This window comes from Dendrobates tinctorius, unplaced genomic scaffold (genome assembly GCF_039654945.1).
Source record: "Dendrobates tinctorius isolate UK_male_01 unplaced genomic scaffold, ASM3965494v1 ptg000214l, whole genome shotgun sequence".
In the NCBI taxonomy this organism is placed as follows: domain Eukaryota; kingdom Metazoa; phylum Chordata; class Amphibia; order Anura; family Dendrobatidae; genus Dendrobates; species Dendrobates tinctorius.
Window position 1 is genome coordinate 10,552,621 of NW_027361881.1, and position 20,308 is coordinate 10,572,928.

At 53.7% G+C, this 20,308-nt stretch overlaps 2 protein-coding genes across 4 annotated transcripts; one reads left to right on the forward strand and one right to left on the reverse strand.

The window, feature by feature from the left end:
• Positions 1-216: 216 nt before the first annotated feature.
• CCNE1 (cyclin E1) lies at positions 217-9,097 on the reverse strand. Of its 3 annotated transcripts, XM_073555030.1 has the most exons (12): positions 5,727-7,336; positions 5,300-5,438; positions 5,040-5,109; positions 4,873-4,935; positions 3,099-3,247; positions 2,840-2,975; positions 1,963-2,106; positions 1,729-1,815; positions 1,485-1,619; positions 1,297-1,408; positions 935-1,095; positions 217-710 (listed from the first exon to the last, which is right to left on the reverse strand). In XM_073555030.1, exons 4-12 carry the CDS (start codon positions 4,903-4,905, stop codon positions 603-605), a joined length of 1,065 nt encoding a protein of 354 aa, XP_073411131.1. In that variant the 5' UTR covers positions 4,906-4,935; positions 5,040-5,109; positions 5,300-5,438; positions 5,727-7,336; the 3' UTR covers positions 217-602. The 3 variants fall into 3 exon arrangements, with proteins under 3 accessions (XP_073411131.1, XP_073411129.1, XP_073411130.1); XM_073555028.1 differs by lacking the exons at positions 5,300-5,438; positions 5,727-7,336 and adding an exon at positions 7,948-9,097; XM_073555029.1 differs by having other exon boundaries at positions 5,300-7,336.
• LOC141058822 (uncharacterized protein F13E9.13, mitochondrial-like) lies at positions 8,023-18,385 on the forward strand. The gene is made up of 4 exons (XM_073555044.1): positions 8,023-8,131; positions 8,938-9,088; positions 17,912-18,057; positions 18,195-18,385. The coding sequence occupies exons 1-4, from the start codon at positions 8,023-8,025 to the stop codon at positions 18,383-18,385; spliced, it is 597 nt and encodes a 198-aa protein (XP_073411145.1).
• The last annotated feature ends 1,923 nt before the right edge of the window (positions 18,386-20,308 follow it).

A 20,308-nucleotide genomic window follows, 5' to 3' on the forward strand; every position in this document is an offset into this window, starting at 1 on the left:
CCTGTCCTGACGAAGGACACAGGAACCCCGGAACGCTCTGTGGCGATCTCTTGGAATTTATCGATGTACCGACTATATGATCTGATCAGGTGGTGGCTCCGCCATCTCTGCGCGCTCGTGGCCCCTTCTCCCCCATGGCGCTCTGTTGTCGCCCCTTGTAAGGACTCTAGTGGAACACAATTTTGGAGAGGAGATAAGAGCCCCACAGCCTAGTGATTTATTAGAAGAGCGAGCCATCGCGCTGACAGCTTCTTTTTATTTGATAAGATTTAGCAGCATCTCTAGAACATTCAGAACCAAGGTTCCAGAGTGGAGATTGCACAGTGACCCGGACCCCCAGCGCTCTCTCGGGTCGTCCCCGCTCCTGCACTCCACAGTTTTTTTGCCTCCAGCCGAGTTATTCCAAGCAGCACACAGTAATAAAGTCCCGGGGGCCCGGTCCGGCCGTTTCATTAAAAACAAAATGCTAAAAAAGGTGAACTGAGGCCTGAACGGCGCCCCCTAGGGAGAGTTCATAAAAGCCTGTCCAGCAGGTCCAGTTCATCAGCAGCCCCTGCCTGGCACAGTCCAGCTCCACGCACGGCTCATTCAGACTAGTCGGTCTACGGTTTCTCAGTGGTCAGGGGGGGCGTCAGGACTCTGGAGCTGTGGCCTTCACCCTGTATCATTTCCAGCCCCTCCATCATTTTACCTATAGATCGAGCATTTTTCTGAAAGAGAATAAAAACATAAAAAAAAAACAGGGAAGGAAAAAGCACAAAACGGACCGGACTGGGGAATTGTAAGTCAAGCGATTGTCTAAGGATACAGGAACACCCACTAATAGACCATAGGTCAAAATCCAACCATTCACCGCAGTCCTAACGCCCACATATAGGGGGCGGCATGCAGCCCACCAGCTATACTCCAGGGTCATACAGATGGCGCCACTCACCAGCAGCTCGGCGCGGTCCCAGTAGGTCTGGATCAGGTGCATTTCCGCGATGTCCACCCCTGGGAAATACTCTAATTTCGTGGACCTTCCGGCATCATTTATCGCAATAGCAAAAGGTAACAGGAAGTGGATGCACCTCCGAAGGTCAGCCCACGTATAGCCTAGGGAGCAAGACAGACAAGATGGTGAGGGGCGTGAAGACTAATGCAAAACCTCAACAGCTGGTGCACTGATCTGCTCCTGTGGGGATACATAATACAGGGCCAACATTATCCAGCTGTAAACCGCTCCTGACCCAAGAGACACAATGTGTCAGTCATCAGGAGTTCTGCACCCGCTCAGCTCCCCCCACCCACACATACCGGTCAGCTCCTGCAGATGCTCGCAGTTGGTGCAGTGGTAGAGGGCAGAGGCGGCCAGGATGCGGTAGGAGTATTCTAGACTCCGGACATCCAGGGTAACCAAATCCAGGAGCTGAAGACAATGACAGGACAGTAATCAGACAGCCGAACACTAGAGACCCCCCAAGTCACACAGAAGCCCACCTCACCTCCATTATCTTTAGGTACGCGGTGTGGGGATACTGGGGCAGGAGGAAGTGCTGCAGGTCTTTACTGTACGCCACTTGTAAGTAAATGTCCAACCAAGAGACCACAGTGATCGGCGTCAAACACCAATTAAGTGCCTGAGGGGAGGAAAGAGTTAACCCAGAACTTAAAGGGCCAGTCCTATATTAACCGAACATCGGGTACAGTTAGGCTGGGCTGTGTCTCCCCCCGGACCACCGGCCTTACCTTCATGATTATCAGCTCCATCTTCATCATCTCGCAGGAGTCGTCGGCATAGTAGGAGAGCTCGTGGAGCCGCGGAGGGTGGATTTCCTGAAATAACGGAAATCTGACAATTACTGACGATGGAGTATGCAAATCAGTGACGCCAACCGGCAGCACAGGGTGGGCACATGACAGGGTAGGGGGGCTCCTCCAATCAAAAGATCAGCGGGACCAAAGAGGAGGGAAGGCACCCACCTCTATCTTGGCAGCGAGGAAGAGGCAGGTGACGCCGATGAGCTGCAGCTTGTACTTCATGTTCTCTTGTGTCGCCAAAAAGCGGTCGAAGAAATCTTGTGCCAGGTAGTAAGTCTCTCTGTGCAGCTTATAAAGCTCGGCAACCTGAGGACCAAGAGGGATCGGCTGTGAGACGGCAGGGATCCACCCAGGAGCCACAGAGACCCCCAACCCAGGAGCCACAGAGACCCCCCCCCCCCCAACACAAAGACAGACCCCAACCCAGGAACCTCCCAACCCGCAGCCACAGAGACCCCCCAACACAAAGACAGACCCCAACCCAGGAACCTCCCAACCCACAGAGACCCCAACCCAGGAGCCACAGGGACCCCCCAACCCAGGAGCCACAGAGACCCCCCCCCCCCCCCCAACACAAAGACACCCCAACCCAGGAGCCACAGAGACCCTCCAAACACAAAGACAGACACCCCAACCCAGGAGCCACAGAGACCCCCACCAACACAAAGACATACCCCAACCCAGGAGCCACAGGGAGCCACAGGGACCCCCCAACCCAGGAGCCACAGAGACCCTCTAAACACAAAGACAAACACCCCAACCCAGGAGCCACAGGGACCCCCCAAACCAGGAGCCACAGATACCCCCCCCAAACACAAAGACAGACCCCAAACCAGGAGCCACAGAGACCCCCCAACACCAAGACCCCAACCCAGAAGCTACAGGGACCCCCCCAACCCAGGAGCACCCAATTATCAGACGAGCTTGGTGGCCAGCGATATAAAATAACGTCATGAGTGGAGTATTCAGTCACCAAGATCTATGGGCGAGACCACTGGGAACAAAAACACAAGACGCGTTGGGGGCGCCGGACACTCACCTCCATCAGCCAGTCCAGCAGCATCGTCCTCATCCTCTCCTCTATCTCCGGATGCCTCTGGAAGACATTCTTGTCCCTCACGTACACCGCATCTTTGAGCAGCATGTTCTTCCACACGTCATCCGGGTTCGCCCAGCTGCAAAGAAGAAGCGCGATCATATATAAAGAATCATAAGCGCCATAAAAGTGTATAAAAAGAATCTATCATTAACACTATTAATACCAATCTATACATAGAATCCAGCAGTGGCCTCCATACCTGAGAGGTGGAAGCGGAGAGAATGACGAGCAGCGGAATCTCAGGCTGGCGTACTCGGGAGCACCAACAGCGCCCGGAGCCCAGCACGGCCTCGCGGCTCTCCGCACCAACTGGTTGTTCCTTTGCCACAAGTCAAAGCTCTGATCAGCCTAAAAGTGAGAAACTGTTATTAACCTGATCTCAGTAATGGCAGATTGGTGGGTGCGGCCCCCCACCCCGACACAGGCCAGAGACCTCCTAGAGCAAGACCTGATCTACGAGGAGGTCGCTGGACTACAAGTCCCATGGATCCCAAGCTGCAGAGCGCCTCGCCCTGTCAGGAGCCTGCCCCGGGATCAGGGACCATCGAGGGTCTGGGACACATTGCTGCACTGTCGGATCTAGAGCTGTATGTCGGGGTGTGAGGACGGCGCCCAAACTTCATCTCCTCTACTGAAACTTAATTAGCAGCCATTAACTAATCACAGGGAGGTGATCAGTGACCTCTGGAGACACCTCGGCCGCGTTCACACACACGGAGGTCAGGAGCCTACACCAGTATAAGCCACAATCAGAGGAGGAGTACGAGGCCGGGATCAGGACCAGCAGCGCCTGCGCCCCACCATACCAGCACGGGAGGGGACTTATAGAGACCCCATACCCACGGGGCTTCCTCCCGACGCTGTGGGAACTCCCCCCGCGACGCGTCTTTCAGGACCGCAGCATGTCAAGCATCTGCAGAAAAACACGCCACGTCCAAAGCGCTGAGGTTTCCTGATCGTGGGCACGTACCCTTATAGAAACACGGCAACACTCCTGCATTCCTCACCCACGCCTGGCTTATAAACACAGTGTGAAAGTGGCCAAAAAACGGGGGACCCAGAGGAATGATGATATAATATAAAAAAATTAAACACTAAAAACCTAATAAACCACTAAAAACCTAATAAACCACTAATGTTTTTATTATAGTACTAATTATGTAGTCTGTACGACTCAATATTAAATTATTATTTATAATAGTAGTAATATTAAACAATGACAGTAATAATAATTAAATAGGAATAGCCCAAGTAATAGTGTGTACCTGACACTTATCTATGCAGATAACAAACGTATATTCCAGGTAATCCCATCGGCACCGCCCTAGAGCCCCTCCAGTCAGCAGCCGGGAAGGGGGTCAATATAGGCGAGTCCTTTGGCCTCTTAGCTGGCTATGCAGCAGTACATTGGTGAAAACACACACACATATATATATATATACACACACACATACATACACACACACAAAAAAAAATATGGAGGCAGCACACCAGTTTAAGGTGAAAAAAATGCTATTTAATAGCCCAAATACGGAGCACACACTATAGAATGTGCTAAGAAAAAAAAAAAAAAAGAAAAAAAAAAAAAAACAGTGAGTACAGAGTACAGTGAGACACAAATGTTGTGTGAATTTCGCCTGTGTGTTACAGGTCAGGAGACCGCCCCGCTGTGACATGGGTGCCCGCTTGCTGAGGGCATTCAGGGTAAATGGATTCCCATTCTACACTCTTACAACAAATCCATAGAATGTGCATGACAGACAGAGACCAGCCTGGGCATAGGGACCAGCATTGCATCTCATCAGGGGTTCACTACATGAAGGGTTAGGGGGTTTTTTTTTGGAGAGGGAGAGGCAGGAGGTGATCAGTGCCATCCCTCAGGCTGTGGCAGCACCAGTCACACATTGTATCCAGGGCAGGAAACACAGGACGTTCTATTTACAAACAATCCGCTACAGAGTCTCAGTCCTCACCTGCTGCTCCATGCTCCTCTCTATCGGCTCCATTTCTAAGTTTTCACCTTGTTCTTGCAGAAACTGCAGAGGGATGAGAGTAGTGAGCAGCAGCCCCCCCATTATTACCCCAGAGCCCCCCCATTATTACCCCAGAGCCCCCCCCATGGCTCCCTGTAGGCACTCACATCTGCCTTCCTCTTCCTGGAGTGTGGCTCGGTCCTCTCCTCCTTTGTAGGATTTTCTTTTGTGCATTTACTGAAATTAATAATGAATAAATAAGGTTATTGCTGGAGCAGGTGGAGGAGGGGGGCAGGACTGGGGCCATGGCTGGCACTGGGCACCGGGGACTCTCAGCCTACCTCATATTGGGCATCTCAGGGTCCCAGCGGTGGAATTAGGAGGGACTGGGGAGCGGAAAAGAAGAGAAGCAGGGAGAGAAGCTTACATGTAGGGAGCAGCCGAGTCTCAGTCCCCGCTGTGTGGTGCTGGTGTAAAGTGCAGACGTTCTCGGTGCTGTGCAGCCGGATCTCAGGGCATTCTCCAAAGCGCTGCTCTCCTCCAGAGCCCCCCAGACAGTGAGAAAGCTGGAGGGCAGCAGCACAGGTTATACAGGAGGAGGCGGGATTGTCACCTCCCCCCCTCATTTGCAAAAAGTTTCCACCTTTTCCAGGTCCATAGCTATACCATCAGGGCGACCCCCCATAGGCAGGCATTAACCCTGTAAAGCCTAAATTGCCTCAGGCACAGTCCCACACCTGCAGCAGGAGACCTCCATAAACCCAATTACCCCCCCATACACCTAATCTCCACACCTGCTATGGGGACCCCCCAAAAGTGCAAAACCCAGGAGGAAACCTGCACCAAGAGCTTACCACTGATATTGGGGTGCAGGGGGGGCAGAAAGTTAGTAACAAGTCTGAATTAATAGGGAAAAAAAATCTACAATCTATATATGGGAGATTAAATGGGGGGCAGCAGATAACTAGGGGGGCATGGGGGACCCCGAGAAGCTGGGGGCAGGGAGGAGCCCCCCTAAGATAGAGGGAGAGCAGCAGATTGGGGGTCCAGGAGAAGCCGGCAGTGGGGGGCATCAGGCGATATCGGGGGTCTCTTATTCAGCCAATCCCCGGCCTCCCCCGCTATAAACGCTGCAGTCGGGACCGGGGATCGCAGGGAGGGGCCGGCGCCCGGGGCGTGGAGTGGACCGGGGGAGGCGGGGCAGGAAGCTGGAGGTAAACACGGAGGAGCCGGGGGCCCCGAGGGAGAGGGAGTTCCACCAGGTGATACATTGTATCTTCCTCCTCCAGAGATTCCCCCACATGGATCTGGGACAGTCTTGACCTGTGACCCCACAAAAGAGAAGCCTGAGCCCCCATTTGGTCCCCTCTGTGGCAGATGTGGAGGGGCCTGATCGGCGCATGTCCCATAGACACAGACCTTCTCTGGGAGCTGAGGACAAACAGCCCCCCGTCTTCCAGATTGGGGGGTTCAGTGCAGGGTCCCAATATCAGGTCCTGGTAGTGAAAGTGTTAACACCTAATACTAAGGGTGGGTTTTTCCAGAGCCATTTTGCTTCCTGATCTTCGGAGGTCCAGCACTCGGGCGCTGCGTCTAACCCTGCAGCCATTGCTGAACCCCAGACCGGGGGGCTTCATGATAGCCGGAGACGAGACCCCCGGTGTAACCTGCTGAGACCGGACTATGAGGTGTAACATGGACCCCCCTCCACCTACCCTTATTATTGGGGGTCCACATCAGGCTATATTGATGCCCCCGTACCTTCCAATATTGGCCATCTACCCCCTTTCTGAAGCCCCCCTGCTATTCCCTGCTGGACAGGTGCTCCTGTGTTTTGGAATCGGACCCCCATGAATGGCCTCGTTACAGTTTTCGGGAACAGGTGTGACCCTAACGTTGACTTTATTTCTTGTAGACAATGGCGTTTTTTCAGCTCTTTGGAAGGTCGCGCGCCATTGTCCTGGGCATGGTGCATGTGAAGGCTTTGCCAGGTGGGGGTCCGGGCTGGGGGGCTGCCATGCTAATTTCTGATTGTTGTGCTAACGTTTCCATTGTCCCTGATGACTAGGAACTCCGGGCTGCACATTACCTGTGGGGCGAGTGGTGGAGCGGGCGTGTGAGGAGGCCGAGACCTACAGGAAGGCCGGGATTGTAAGAATGCCTCGTCTATTGTTATTCACCAGGTGACGGGGTCCCATTCCATCAGATGCACAGACACCGTCCTCCCTCGCTAACAAGTCTGCAAAGTTTTTCTTTTTAGTTAATATAAAGCTCATTCCTTGTACAACCCCAAAGCATTTCTGCTGGTTATCAGGGAACGACAGCGTCGGGCTGGAGCACCTCGGGCCCACCAGGGAAAATCATTCTTGGGGTCCGCTATGTAGCTACATAGAAATAAATACAAGACCACCAATTGTACGGTAAAAAGCGCTAATATCCAGGTATAAGGTAGTACATGTCTTAATTATGTAGCAGGAGTTGGGGCAGCCCCCTCATATAGTATAATGTAGCCCCCTCATATAATGTAGCCCCCTCATATAATGTAGCCCCCTCATATAATGTAGCCCCCTCATATAGTATAATGTAGCCCCCTCATATAGTATAATGTAGCCCCCTCATATAGTATAATGTAGCCCCCTCATATAGTATAATGTAGCCCCCTCATATAGTATAATGTAGCCCCCTCATAGAATATAATGTAGCCCCCTCATAGAATATAATGCAGCCCCCTCATATAGTATATTGCAGCCCCCTCATACAATATAAAGCAGCCTCCTCATAAAGTATAATGTAGCCCCTTCATATAGTATAATGCAACCCCTCATAGAATATAATGCAACCCCTCATAGAATATAATGCAACCCCCTCATAAGATACAATGTAGACCCCACCATAGAATATAATGCAGCCCCCTCATATAGTATAATGCTGCCCTCCTCATAGAATATAATGCAGCCCCATTATAGGAGAGGAGAGCGGTGTCTGCTATAGTTGGTGCAGTGACTGTGACATTGGAGAGTGACCTGCACTTTGGATTGTTTGAGCGGCCGCTGAAGTCTCTGATTTTTCTCTTACCAGGACGGCCTGATCGTGGAAAACATGAATGACGTCCCGTACACCCTCCATATTGGACCGGAGGTTACAGCGTCCATGGCCGCTGTCTGTGCCGCTGTCAGGCAGACGTGCCCGCGACTCCCTCTCGGCGTTCAGGTTCTCGCTTGCGGCAATCAGCAGGCTCTGGCAGTGGCACTAGCGGCAGGTAAACATCAGTGAGCAAAGTATCCCCATCCCTGGATGGCCTAGTGATGTCCATTATGTGCATTCAGGAGCCATGGAAAGCTGGGTATCATCCACTTTGTAGCTTGAAATTGTGGGAGTTTTATCTCCTCTTTCCCAGTATCCTCAATGCAAACCTAGGCTGTAACCCAGCTTTCCCAGTGTCCTCAAAGGTAAACCTAAGCTGTAACCCAGCTTTCCCAGTATCCTCAGTGGCAATCCTAGGCCGTAAGCCAGCTTTCTCAATGGTAAACCTAGACCGTGACCCAGCTTTTCCAGTATCCTCAATGGTAAACCTAGGCTGTAACCCAGCTTTCCCAGTTTTCTGAATGGTAAACCTAGGCTGTAACCCAGCTTTCCCAGTATCCTCAATGGCAAACCTGAGCTGTAACCCAGCTTTCCCAGTATCCTCAAAGGTAAACCTATGCTGTAACCCAGCTTTCCCAGTGTCCTCAATGGTAAACCTAGGCTATAACCCAGCTTTCCCAGTATCCTCAATGGTAAATCTAGGCAGTTTGGCTTACATTTGGAGGGATAAAACCCATCTTGACCTCGTCCTGCAGACACAGCTGCGGTTTGCAGTTCTCATCTTTCCCCTGATACATTGGAACAAACCCTTCAGCTGAGTGAGCAGGACTAGATCCGATGATAATGATGCCGCAGTGACATAAAACTGACCCCGCTCATGTGCTATTGACCCTCTACCGCCTCCCAGTGATATCTGCTACTGGGAAAGCTGGGTGACCACCACTGTCAGATCCGGAACCCCTAATCTTTGCTGTCGTGCAGGACTGGACTTCATCCGAGCCGAGGGCTTTGTCTTCTCTCACGTCGCTGATGAAGGCCTGGTGAACGCCTGCGCCGGGGATCTGCTGCGTTACCGCAAGGCGATCGGCGCCGAACACATCCAGATCTTAGCCGACATTAAGAAGAAGCACAGGTCAGTGTGAACAGCGACCACAGCTGCGAGCGGCAGCTCTCGCCAGTAGGCGGATTCGGACCTCCCCTTTAAATCACTGTATGAGGATAAATTGTGGTGCGGCTCCATTAAGGGCGGTGTCTGCGGTGCGGCTCCATTAAGGGCGGTGTCTGCGGTGCGGCTCCATTAAGGGCGGTGTCTGCGGTGCGGCTCCTTTAAGGGCGGTGTCTGCGGTGCGGCTCCTTTAAGGGCGGTGTCTGCGGTGCGGCTCCTTTAAGGGCGGTGTCTGCGGTGCGGCTCCTTTAAGGGCGGTGTCTGCGGTGCGGCTCCTTTAAGGGCAGTGTCTGCGGTGCGGCTCCTTTAAGGGCAGTGTCTGTGGTGCGGTTCCTTCTGGCTCCTTTAAGGGCAGTGTCTGCGGTGCGGCTCCTTTAAGGGCAGTGTCTGCGGTGCGGCTCCTTTAAGGGCAGTGTCTGTGGTGCGGTTCCTTCTGGCTCCTTTAAGGGCAGTGTCTGCGGTGCGGCTCCTTTAAGGGCAGTGTCTGCGGTGCGGCTCCTTTAAGGGCAGTGTCTGCGGTGCGGCTCCTTTAAGGGCAGTGTCTGCGGTGCGGCTCCTTTAAGGGCAGTGTCTGCGGTGCGGCTCCTTCTGGCTCCTTTAAGGGCAGTGTCTGTGGTGCGGCTCCTTTAAGGGCAGTGTCTGTGGTGCGGCTCCTTTAAGAGCAGTGTCTGTGGTGCAGTTCCTTCTGGCTCCTTTAAGGGCAGTGTCTGTGGTGCGGCTCCTTCAAGGGCAGTGTCTGCGGTGCAGTTCCTTCTGGCTCCTTTAAGGGCAGTGTCTGTGGTGCGGCTCCTTCAAGGGCAGTGTCTGTGGTGCGGTTCCTTCTGGCTCCTTTAAGGGCAGTGTCTGTGGTGCGGCTCCTTTAAGGGCAGTGTCTGTGGTGCGGCTCCTTTAAGGGCAGTGTCTGTGGTGCGGCTCCTTTAAGGGCAGTGTCTGTGGTGCGGTTCCTTCTGGCTCCTTTAAGGGCAGTGTCTGCGGTGCGGCTCCTTTAAGGGCAGTGTCTGCGGTGCGGCTCCTTTAAGGGCAGTGTCTGCGGTGCGGCTCCTTTAAGGGCAGTGTCTGTGGTGCAGTTCCTTCTGGCTCCTTTAAGGGCAGTGTCTGTGGTGCGGCTCCTTTAAGAGCAGTGTCTGTGGTGCGGCTCCTTTAAGGGCAGTGTCTGTGGTGCGGCTCCTTTAAGAGCAGTGTCTGTGGTGCGGCTCCTTTAAGGGCAGTGTCTGCGGTGCAGTTCCTTCTGGCTCCTTTAAGGGCAGTGTCTGTGGTGCGGCTCCTTTAAGGGCAGTGTCTGTGGTGCGGCTCCTTTAAGGGCAGTGTCTGTGGTGCGGCTCCTTTAAGGGCAGTGTCTGTGGTGCGGCTCCTTTAAGGGCAGTGTCTGTGGTGCGGCTCCTTTAAGGGCAGTGTCTGCGGTGCGGCTCCTTTAAGGGCAGTGTCTGTGGTGCAGTTCCTTCTGGCTCCTTTAAGGACAGTGTCTGTGGTGCGGCTCCTTTAAGGGCAGTGTCTGTGGTGCGGCTCCTTTAAGGGCAGTGTCTGTGGTGCGGCTCCTTTAAGGGCAGTGTCTGTGGTGCGGCTCCTTTAAGAGCAGTGTCTGTGGTGCAGTTCTTTCTGGCTCCTTTAAGGGCAGTGTCTGTGGTGCGGCTCCTTTAAGGGCAGTGTCTGTGGTGCAGTTCCTTTAAGGGCAGTGTCTGTGGTGCGGCTCCTTTAAGGGCAGTGTCTGTGGTGCGGCTCCTTTAAGGGCAGTGTCTGTGGTGCGGCTCCTTTAAGGGCAGTGTCTGTGGTGCGGCTCCTTTAAGGGCAGTGTCTGTGGTGCGGCTCCTTTAAGGGCAGTGTCTGTGGTGCGGCTCCTTTAAGGGCAGTGTCTGTGGTGCGGCTCCTTTAAGGGCAGTGTCTGTGGTGCGGTTCCTTCTGGCTCCTTTAAGGGCAGTGTCTGCGGTGCGGCTCCTTTAAGGGCAGTGTCTGTGGTGCAGTTCCTTCTGGCTCCTTTAAGGGCAGTGTCTGCGGTGCGGCTCCTTTAAGGGCAGTGTCTGTGGTGCGGTTCCTTCTGGCTCCTTTAAGGGCAGTGTCTGCGGTGCGGCTCCTTTAAGAGCAGTGTCTGTGGTGCGGCTCCTTTAAGGGCAGTGTCTGCGGTGCAGTTCCTTCTGGCTCCTTTAAGGGCAGTGTCTGTGGTGCGGCTCCTTCAAGGGCAGTGTCTGTGGTGCGGTTCCTTCTGGCTCCTTTAAGGACAGTGTCTGTGGTGTGGCTCCTTTAAGGGCAGTGTCTGTGGTGTGGCTCCTTTAAGGGCAGTGTCTGTGGTGTGGCTCCTTTAAGGGCAGTGTCTGTGGTGTGGCTCCTTTAAGGGCAGTGTCTGTGGTGCGGCTCCTTTAAGGGCAGTGTCTGTGGTGCGGTTCCTTCTGGCTCCTTTAAGGGCAGTGTCTGCGGTGCGGCTCCTTTAAGGGCAGTGTCTGCGGTGCGGCTCCTTTAAGGGCAGTGTCTGCGGTGCGGCTCCTTTAAGGGCAGTGTCTGCGGTGCGGCTCCTTTAAGAGCAGTGTCTGTGGTGTGGCTCCTTTAAGAGCAGTGTCTGTGGTGCGGTTCCTTCTGGCTCCTTTAAGGACAGTGTCTGTGGTGCGGCTCCTTTAGGCTGAGTTCACACGTGGCGTTTTTTTCGCGTTTCCGCGGCGGTTTTAACCACGCGATTTTGCCGCGAAAACGCGAAAAATAAGCATCCCATGCATTCCTATGGGATTCCGCAATGCTGTGCTAATGCTGCGGTTTTTACCGCGGCGGAATCGCTTCGCGGTAAAAACCGCAGCATGCTCATTAATTTGCGGAATCGCAGCGATCCCGCACCCATAGGAATGCATTGTTCTGCTTACTTTCCGCATGTGGCTGTGCACACCATGCGGAAAGTAAGCAGAACAATTGCGGATGGTACCCACGGTCCGGAGGAGAGGAGACTGTCCTCCGGGCTCTGGGTACCATATCCCTGTAAAAAATAGAATTTAAAAATAAAAAATATTGTTATTCTCACCCTCCGACGTCCCGCGCAGCCTTGCCGCTTCTCTTCACGCTCCCGTTCCCAGTAGTCCTTTGCGAAAATTCCCGCGATGGCGTCCGTTCTCGCGGGATGGCGAAGTCTCGCGGTCATTAGCGCGATGTCATCGCGAATTACCGCGAGACGTCGCGATCCCGCGAGAACTGACGTCATCGCGGGCGTTTTCGCAAAGGATTACTGGGAACGGCTGCGCGGGACGTCGGAGGGTGAGAATAACACTATTTTTTATTTTTTTTTTACATTCTATCTTTTACTACTGATGCTGCATAGGCGGCCTCAGTAGTAAAAAGTTGGTCACACTCGTCAAACACTATGTTTGACGAGTGTGACCAACCTGTCAATCAGTTCTCCAAGCGATGCTACAGATCGCTTGGAGAACGCTAGCATTTTACAAGCTAATTACGCTTGCAAAATGCTAGTTTTTCCGCGGGAAAATCGCGGGAATTTAAAATGCGATTTTCCCGCGGACTGGAATTCCGGAATTCTCGCGGTAATTTCCGCGAGAGTTCCGGTACGTGTGCACTTAGCCTTAAGGGCAGTGTCTGTGGTGCGGTTCCTTCTGGCTCCTTTAAGGACAGTGTCTGTGGTGCGGCTCCTTTAAGAGCAGTGTCTGTGGTGCGGCTCCTTTAAGGGCAGTGTCTGCGGTGCGGTTCCTTCTGGCTCCTTTAAGGGCAGTGTCTGTGGTGCGGCTCCTTCAAGGGCAGTGTCTGTGGTGCGGTTCCTTCTGGCTCCTTTAAGGGCAGTGTCTGCGGTGCGGCTCCTTTAAGGGCAGTGTCTGCGGTGCGGCTCCTTTAAGGGCAGTGTCTGTGGTGCGGCTCCTTTAAGGGCAGTGTCTGTGGTGCGGTTCCTTCTGGCTCCTTTAAGGGCAGTGTCTGCGGTGCGGCTCCTTTAAGGGCAGTGTCTGCGGTGCGGCTCCTTTAAGGGCAGTGTCTGCGGTGCGGCTCCTTTAAGGGCAGTGTCTGCGGTGCGGCTCCTTTAAGGGCAGTGTCTGCGGTGCGGCTCCTTTAAGGGCAGTGTCTGCGGTGCAGTTCCTTCTGGCTCCTTTAAGGACAGTGTCTGTGGTGCGGCTCCTTTAAGAGCAGTGTCTGCGGTGCGGCTCCTTTAAGGGCAGTGTCTGCGGTGCGGCTCCTTTAAGAGCAGAGTCTGTGGTGCGGCTCCTTTAAGGGCAGTGTCTGCGGTGCAGTTCCTTCTGGCTCCTTTAAGGGCAGTGTCTGTGGTGCGGCTCCTTTAAGGGCAGTGTCTGTGGTGCGGCTCCTTTAAGAGCAGTGTCTGTGGTGCAGTTCCTTCTGGCTCCTTTAAGGGCAGTGTCTGTGGTGCGGCTCCTTCAAGGGCAGTGTCTGCGGTGCAGTTCCTTCTGGCTCCTTTAAGGGCAGTGTCTGTGGTGCGGCTCCTTCAAGGGCAGTGTCTGCGGTGCAGTTCCTTCTGGCTCCTTTAAGGGCAGTGTCTGTGGTGCGGCTCCTTTAAGGGCAGTGTCTGTGGTGCAGTTCCTTCTGGCTCCTTTAAGGGCAGTGTCTGTGGTGCGGCTCCTTTAAGGGCAGTGTCTGTGGTGCGGCTCCTTTAAGGGCAGTGTCTGTGGTGCGGCTCCTTTAAGAGCAGTGTCTGTGGTGCGGCTCCTTTAAGGGCAGTGTCTGCGGTGCAGTTCCTTCTGGCTCCTTTAAGGGCAGTGTCTGTGGTGCGGCTCCTTTAAGGGCAGTGTCTGTGGTGCGGCTCCTTTAAGAGCAGTGTCTGTGGTGCAGTTCCTTCTGGCTCCTTTAAGGGCAGTGTCTGTGGTGCGGCTCCTTCAAGGGCAGTGTCTGTGGTGCGGTTCCTTCTGGCTCCTTTAAGGGCAGTGTCTGTGGTGCGGCTCCTTTAAGGGCAGTGTCTGTGGTGTGGCTCCTTTAAGGGCAGTGTCTGTGGTGCGGCTCCTTTAAGGGCAGTGTCTGTGGTGCGGTTCCTTCTGGCTCCTTTAAGGGCAGTGTCTGCGGTGCGGCTCCTTTAAGGGCAGTGTCTGCGGTGCGGCTCCTTTAAGGGCAGTGTCTGTGGTGCAGTTCCTTCTGGCTCCTTTAAGGACAGTGTCTGTGGTGCGGCTCCTTTAAGAGCAGTGTCTGTGGTGCGGCTCCTTTAAGAGCAGTGTCTGTGGTGCGGCTCCTTTAAGGGCAGTGTCTGCGGTGCAGTTCCTTCTGGCTCCTTCAAGGGCAGTGTCTGTGGTGCGGCTCCTTCAAGGGCAGTGTCTGTGGTGCGGTTCCTTCTGGCTCCTTTAAGGACAGTGTCTGTGGTGCGGCTCCTTTAAGAGCAGTGTCTGTGGTGCGGCTCCTTTAAGGGCAGTGTCTGTGGTGCGGCTCCTTTAAGGGCAGTGTCTGTGGTGCGGCTCCTTTAAGGGCAGTGTCTGTGGTGCGGCTCCTTTAAGGGCAGTGTCTGCGGTGCGGCTCCTTTAAGGGCAGTGTCTGTGGTGCAGTTCCTTCTGGCTCCTTTAAGGACAGTGTCTGTGGTGCGGCTCCTTTAAGAGCAGTGTCTGCGGTGCGGCTCCTTTAAGGGCAGTGTCTGTGGTGCGGCTCCTTTAAGGGGAGTGTCTGCGGTGCAGTTCCTTCTGGCTCCTTTAAGGGCAGTGTCTGTGGTGCGGCTCCTTTAAGGGCAGTGTCTGTGGTGCGGCTCCTTTAAGAGCAGTGTCTGTGGTGCAGTTCTTTCTGGCTCCTTTAAGGGCAGTGTCTGTGGTGCGGCTCCTTTAAGGGCAGTGTCTGTGGTGCGGCTCCTATAAGGGCAGTGTCTGTGGTGCGGCTCCTTTAAGGGCAGTGTCTGTGGTGCGGCTCCTTTAAGGGCAGTGTCTGTGGTGCGGCTCCTTTAAGGGCAGTGTCTGTGGTGCGGTTCCTTCTGGCTCCTTTAAGGGCAGTGTCTGCGGTGCGGCTCCTTTAAGGGCAGTGTCTGTGGTGCAGTTCCTTCTGGCTCCTTTAAGGACAGTGTCTGTGGTGCGGCTCCTTTAAGAGCAGTGTCTGCGGTGCGGCTCCTTTAAGGGCAGTGTCTGTGGTGCGGCTCCTTTAAGAGCAGTGTCTGTGGTGCGGCTCCTTTAAGGGCAGTGTCTGCGGTGCAGTTCCTTCTGGCTCCTTTAAGGGCAGTGTCTGTGGTGTGGCTCCTTTAAGGGCAGTGTCTGTGGTGTGGCTCCTTTAAGGGCAGTGTCTGTGGTGTGGCTCCTTTAAGGGCAGTGTCTGTGGTGTGGCTCCTTTAAGGGCAGTGTCTGTGGTGCGGCTCCTTTAAGGGCAGTGTCTGTGGTGCGGTTCCTTCTGGCTCCTTTAAGGGCAGTGTCTGCGGTGCGGCTCCTTTAAGGGCAGTGTCTGCGGTGCGGCTCCTTTAAGGGCAGTGTCTGCGGTGCGGCTCCTTTAAGGGCAGTGTCTGCGGTGCGGCTCCTTTAAGAGCAGTGTCTGTGGTGCGGTTCCTTCTGGCTCCTTTAAGGACAGTGTCTGTGGTGCGGCTCCTTTAGGCTGAGTTCACATGTGGCGTTTTTTTCGCGTTTCCGCGGCGGTTTTAACCGCGCGATTTTGCCGCGAAAACGCGAAAAATAAGCATCCCATGCATTCCTATGGGATTCCGCAATGCTGTGCTAATGCTGCGGTTTTTACCGCGGCGGAATCGCTTCGCGGTAAAAACCTCAGCATGCTCATTAATTTGCGGAATCGCGGCGATCCCGCACCCATAGGAATGCATTGTTCTGCTTACTTTCCGCATGTGGCTGTGCACACCATGCGGAAAGTAAGCAGAACAATTGCGGATGGTACCCACGGTCTGGAGGAGAGGAGACTGTCCTCCGGGCTCTGGGTACCATATCCCTGTAAAAAATAGAATTTAAAAATAAAAAATATTGTTATTCTCACCCTCCGACGTCCCGCGCAGCCTTGCCGCTTCTCTTCACGCTCCCGTTCCCAGTAGTCCTTTGCGAAAATTCCCGCGATGGCGTCCGTTCTCGCGGGATGGCGAAGTCTCGCGGTCATTAGCGCGATGTCATCGCGAATTACCGCGAGACGTCGCGATCCCGCGAGAACTGACGTCATCGCGGGCATTTTCGCAAAGGATTACTGGGAACGGCTGCGCGGGACGTCGGAGGGTGAGAATAACACTATTTTTTATTTTTTTTTTACATTCTATCTTTTACTACTGATGCCGCATAAGCAGCCTCAGTAGTAAAAAGTTGGTCACACTCGTCAAACACTATGTTTGACGAGTGTGACCAACCTGTCAATCAGTTCTCCAAGCGATGCTACAGATCGCTTGGAGAACGCTAGCATTTTGCAAGCTAATTACGCTTGCAAAATGCTAGTTTTTCCGCGGGAAAATCGCGGGAATTTAAAATGCGATTTTCCCGCGGACTGGAATTCCGGAATTCTCGCGGTAATTTCCGCGAGAGTTCCGGTACGTGTGCACTTAGCCTTAAGGGCAGTGTCTGTGGTGCGGCTCCTTTAAGGGCAGTGTCTGCGGTGCGGCTCCTTTAAGGGCAGTGTCTGTGGTGCGGTTCCTTCTGGCTCCTTTAAGGGCAGTGTCTGTGGTGCGGCTCCTTTAAGGGCGGTGTCTGTGGTGCGGCTCCTTTAAGGGCAGTGTCTGCGGTGCGGCTCCTTTAAGGGCAGTGTCTGTGGTGCGGTTCCTTCTGGCTCCTTTAAGGGCAGTGTCTGCGGTGCGGCTCCTTTAAGGGCGGTGTCTGTGGTGCGGTTCCTTCTGGCTCCTTTAAGGGCAGTGTCTGTGGTGCGGTTCCTTCTGGCTCCTTTAAGGGCAGTGTCTGTGGTGCGGTTCCTTCTGGCTCCTTTAAGGGCGGTGTCTGTGGTGCGGCTCCTTTAAGAGCAGTGTCTGCGGTGCGGCTCCTTTAAGGGCAGTGTCTGTGGTGCGGTTCCTTCTGGCTCCTTTAAGGGCAGTGTCTGCGGTGCGGCTCCTTTAAGGGCGGTGTCTGTGGTGCGGTTCCTTCTGGCTCCTTTAAGGGCAGTGTCTGTGGTGCGGTTCCTTCTGGCTCCTTTAAGGGCAGTGTCTGCGGTGCGGCTCCTTTAAGGGCGGTGTCTGTGGTGCGGTTCCTTCTGGCTCCTTTAAGGGCAGTGTCTGTGGTGCGGTTCCTTCTGGCTCCTTTAAGGGCAGTGTCTGTGGTGCGGTTCCTTCTGGCTCCTTTAAGGGCGGTGTCTGTGGTGCGGCTCCTTTAAGGGCGGTGTCTGTGGTGCGGCTCCTTTAAGAGCAGTGTCTGTGGTGTGGTTCCTTCTGGCTCCTTTAAGGGCGGTGTCTGAGGTGCGGCTCCTTTAAGGGCGGTGTCTGCGGTGCGGCTCCTTTAAGGGCGGTGTCTGCGGTGCGGCTCCTTTAAGGGCAGTGTCTGCGGTGCGGCTCCTTTAAGGGCAGTGTCTGCGGTGCGGCTCCTTTAAGGGCAGTGTCTGCGGTGCGGCTCCTTTAAGGGCAGTGTCTGCGGTGCGGCTCCTTTAAGGGCAGTGTCTGCGGTGCGGCTCCTTTAAGGGCAGTGTCTGCGGTGCGGCTCCTTTAAGGGCAGTGTCTGCGGTGCGGCTCCTTTAAGGGCAGTGTCTGCGGTGCGGCTCCTTTAAGGGCAGTGTCTGCGGTGCGGCTCCTTTAAGGGCAGTGTCTGCGGTGCGGTTCCTTCTGGCTCCTTTAAGGGCGGTGTCTGCGGTGCGGCTCCTTTAAGGGCAGTGTCTGTGGTGCGGTTCCTTCTGGCTCCTTTAAGGGCGGTGTCTGCGGTGCGGCTCCTTTAAGGGCGGTGTCTGTGGTGCGGCTCCTTTAAGGGCGGTGTCTGTGGTGCGGTTCCTTCTGGCTCCTTTAAGGGCAGTGTCTGTTCTCAGCTCGCACTCGGTGACTGCTGACGTCTCGATCTCGGAGACGGCGAAGGCGGCGGAGTTCTTCTTGGCGGATGGCGTCATACTGACCGGAGTCGCTACCGGGCAAGAAGCCGATCCGGCGGAACTGAAAGGTGGAGTATCAATGGAACCTGCTGACTCGCAGCTGCAGCTTCGTTACAGTTGCGTCAGTGCAGATAAACCCCGACTGTGGGGTTCCGTTCTCTCGTTGTTTGGTCATTCTCCCTGACCCGTTTTCTTTCCATCGTAGAGGTGCAGCGCTCCGTCCGCATCCCCGCGCTTGTCGGATCTGGGGTGACGCTGGACAATGTGGAGACGTACGCGGACGCCGCTGGCCTGATCATCGGCTCCTACTTCAAACATAGCGGCGACTGGAGGAAGAGCGTGGAGTATGACAGAGTGGTGGCGTTCATGGACAGGATCAACCACCTGCGGGGCTGATGGGGCGATCGGCTGCTGCTGCCCCCTAGTGGTGGGGTAGAGCCCCCAGGACCTCGGCCCCGTACATTTCACTTTAATATTTTTCACTTGACAAATAAAAAATAAAATGTTGAATACTTTGTTTTTTTCTGACTTTAGATACAAATGATCGCGGTTCTGTCTACTATAGTAACTCCGGCGTCGGTCACTGCGGAGCGATAGCAAAGGGGCAGTCCAGGATTGCAGAAATAGCGCCACCCCGTCTACAGGCAGGGTGTGGGACTGCAGCTCTCTACCAGTCACTTCACCTGCGCTGATCTGCAGTTCAGAGGGGCGGGCTGTTTTTTGGAAAAACCCTTTAAAATGGGTTTTGGTCTTAAAGGGACCCCGTCACTTATTTCTGCTCAATAAACCAGTGTCAGCCGGGATTGTAGAGAGCAACAATGGAAACCAAAGAGGCTGCACAGGGCAGGGCAGAGAGTGGGTGTAATGCTGCTTTTCTCCTGTGGAAGCGCTGTTGGATACTGGAACACTTACTGCCAGGTTCTCCTGCAGATCTCTGGAGTCTCCGCAGTACAACGCCCCATGACCTGCTGATATTCGGGGACATTCCCGTCACAGCGACAGCGGCTCAGTCCTCGAATTTCTGGTTCTTACAAGAGACGTCTGATCCCCGAAAACTTCACATCCGTCCTGATGGCAGCGATGGGTCAGAGGGGTCAACTCACCGAGTACAGGTTGAGACATGACCACCATCACTATGTACCTGTGTAACTGGACAGGGGGCAGACACAGCCGAACAGTGAATTACTGACCCTGAGTTACATCCTGTATTATACCCCAGAGCTGCACTCACTATTCTGCTGGTGCAGTCACTGTGTACATACATTACATTACTGATCCTGAGTTACCTCCTGTATTATACCCCAGAGCTGCACTCACTATTCTGCTGGTGCAGTCACTGTGTACATACATTACATTACTGATCCTGAGTTACATCCTGTATTATACTCCAGAGCTGCACTCACTATTCTGCTGGTGCAGTCACTGTGTACATACATTACATTACTGATCCTGAGTTACATCCTGTATTCTACTCCAGAGCTGCACTCACTATTCTGCTGGTGCAGTCACTGTGTACATACATTACTGATCCTGAGTTACATCCTGTATTATACCCCAGAGCTGCACTCACTATTCTGCTGGTGCAGTCACTGTGTACATACATTACATTACTGATCCTGAGTTACATTCTGTATTATACTCCAGAGCTGCGCTCACTATTCTGCTGGTGCAGTCACTGTGTACATACATTACATTACTGATCCTGAGTTACATCCTGTATTCTACTCCAGAGCTGCACTCACTATTCTGCTGGTGCAGTCACTGTGTACATACATTACATTACTGACCCTGAGTTACATCCTGTATTCTACTCCAGAGCTGCACTCACTATTCTGCTGGTGCAGTCACTGTGTACATACATTACATTACTGATCCTGAGTTACATCCTGTATTATACTCCAGAGCTGCACTCACTATTCTGCTGGTGTAGTCACTGTGTACATACATTACTGATCCTGAGTTACATCCTGTATTCTACTCCAGAGCTGCACTCACTATTCTGCTGGTGCAGTCACTGTGTACATACATTACATTACTAACCCTGAGTTACATCCTGTATTCTACTCCAGAGTTGCACTCACTATTCTGCTGGTGTAGTCACTGTGTACATACATTACATTACTGACCCTGAGTTACATCCTGTATTATACTCCAGAGCTGCACTCACTATTCTGCTGGTGTAGTCACTGTGTACATAGATTACATTACTGATCCTGAGTTACATCCTGTATTATACTCCAGAGCTGCACTCACTATTCTGCTGGTACAGTCACTGTGTGCATACGTTACTGATTCTGAGTTACATCCTGTATTATACCC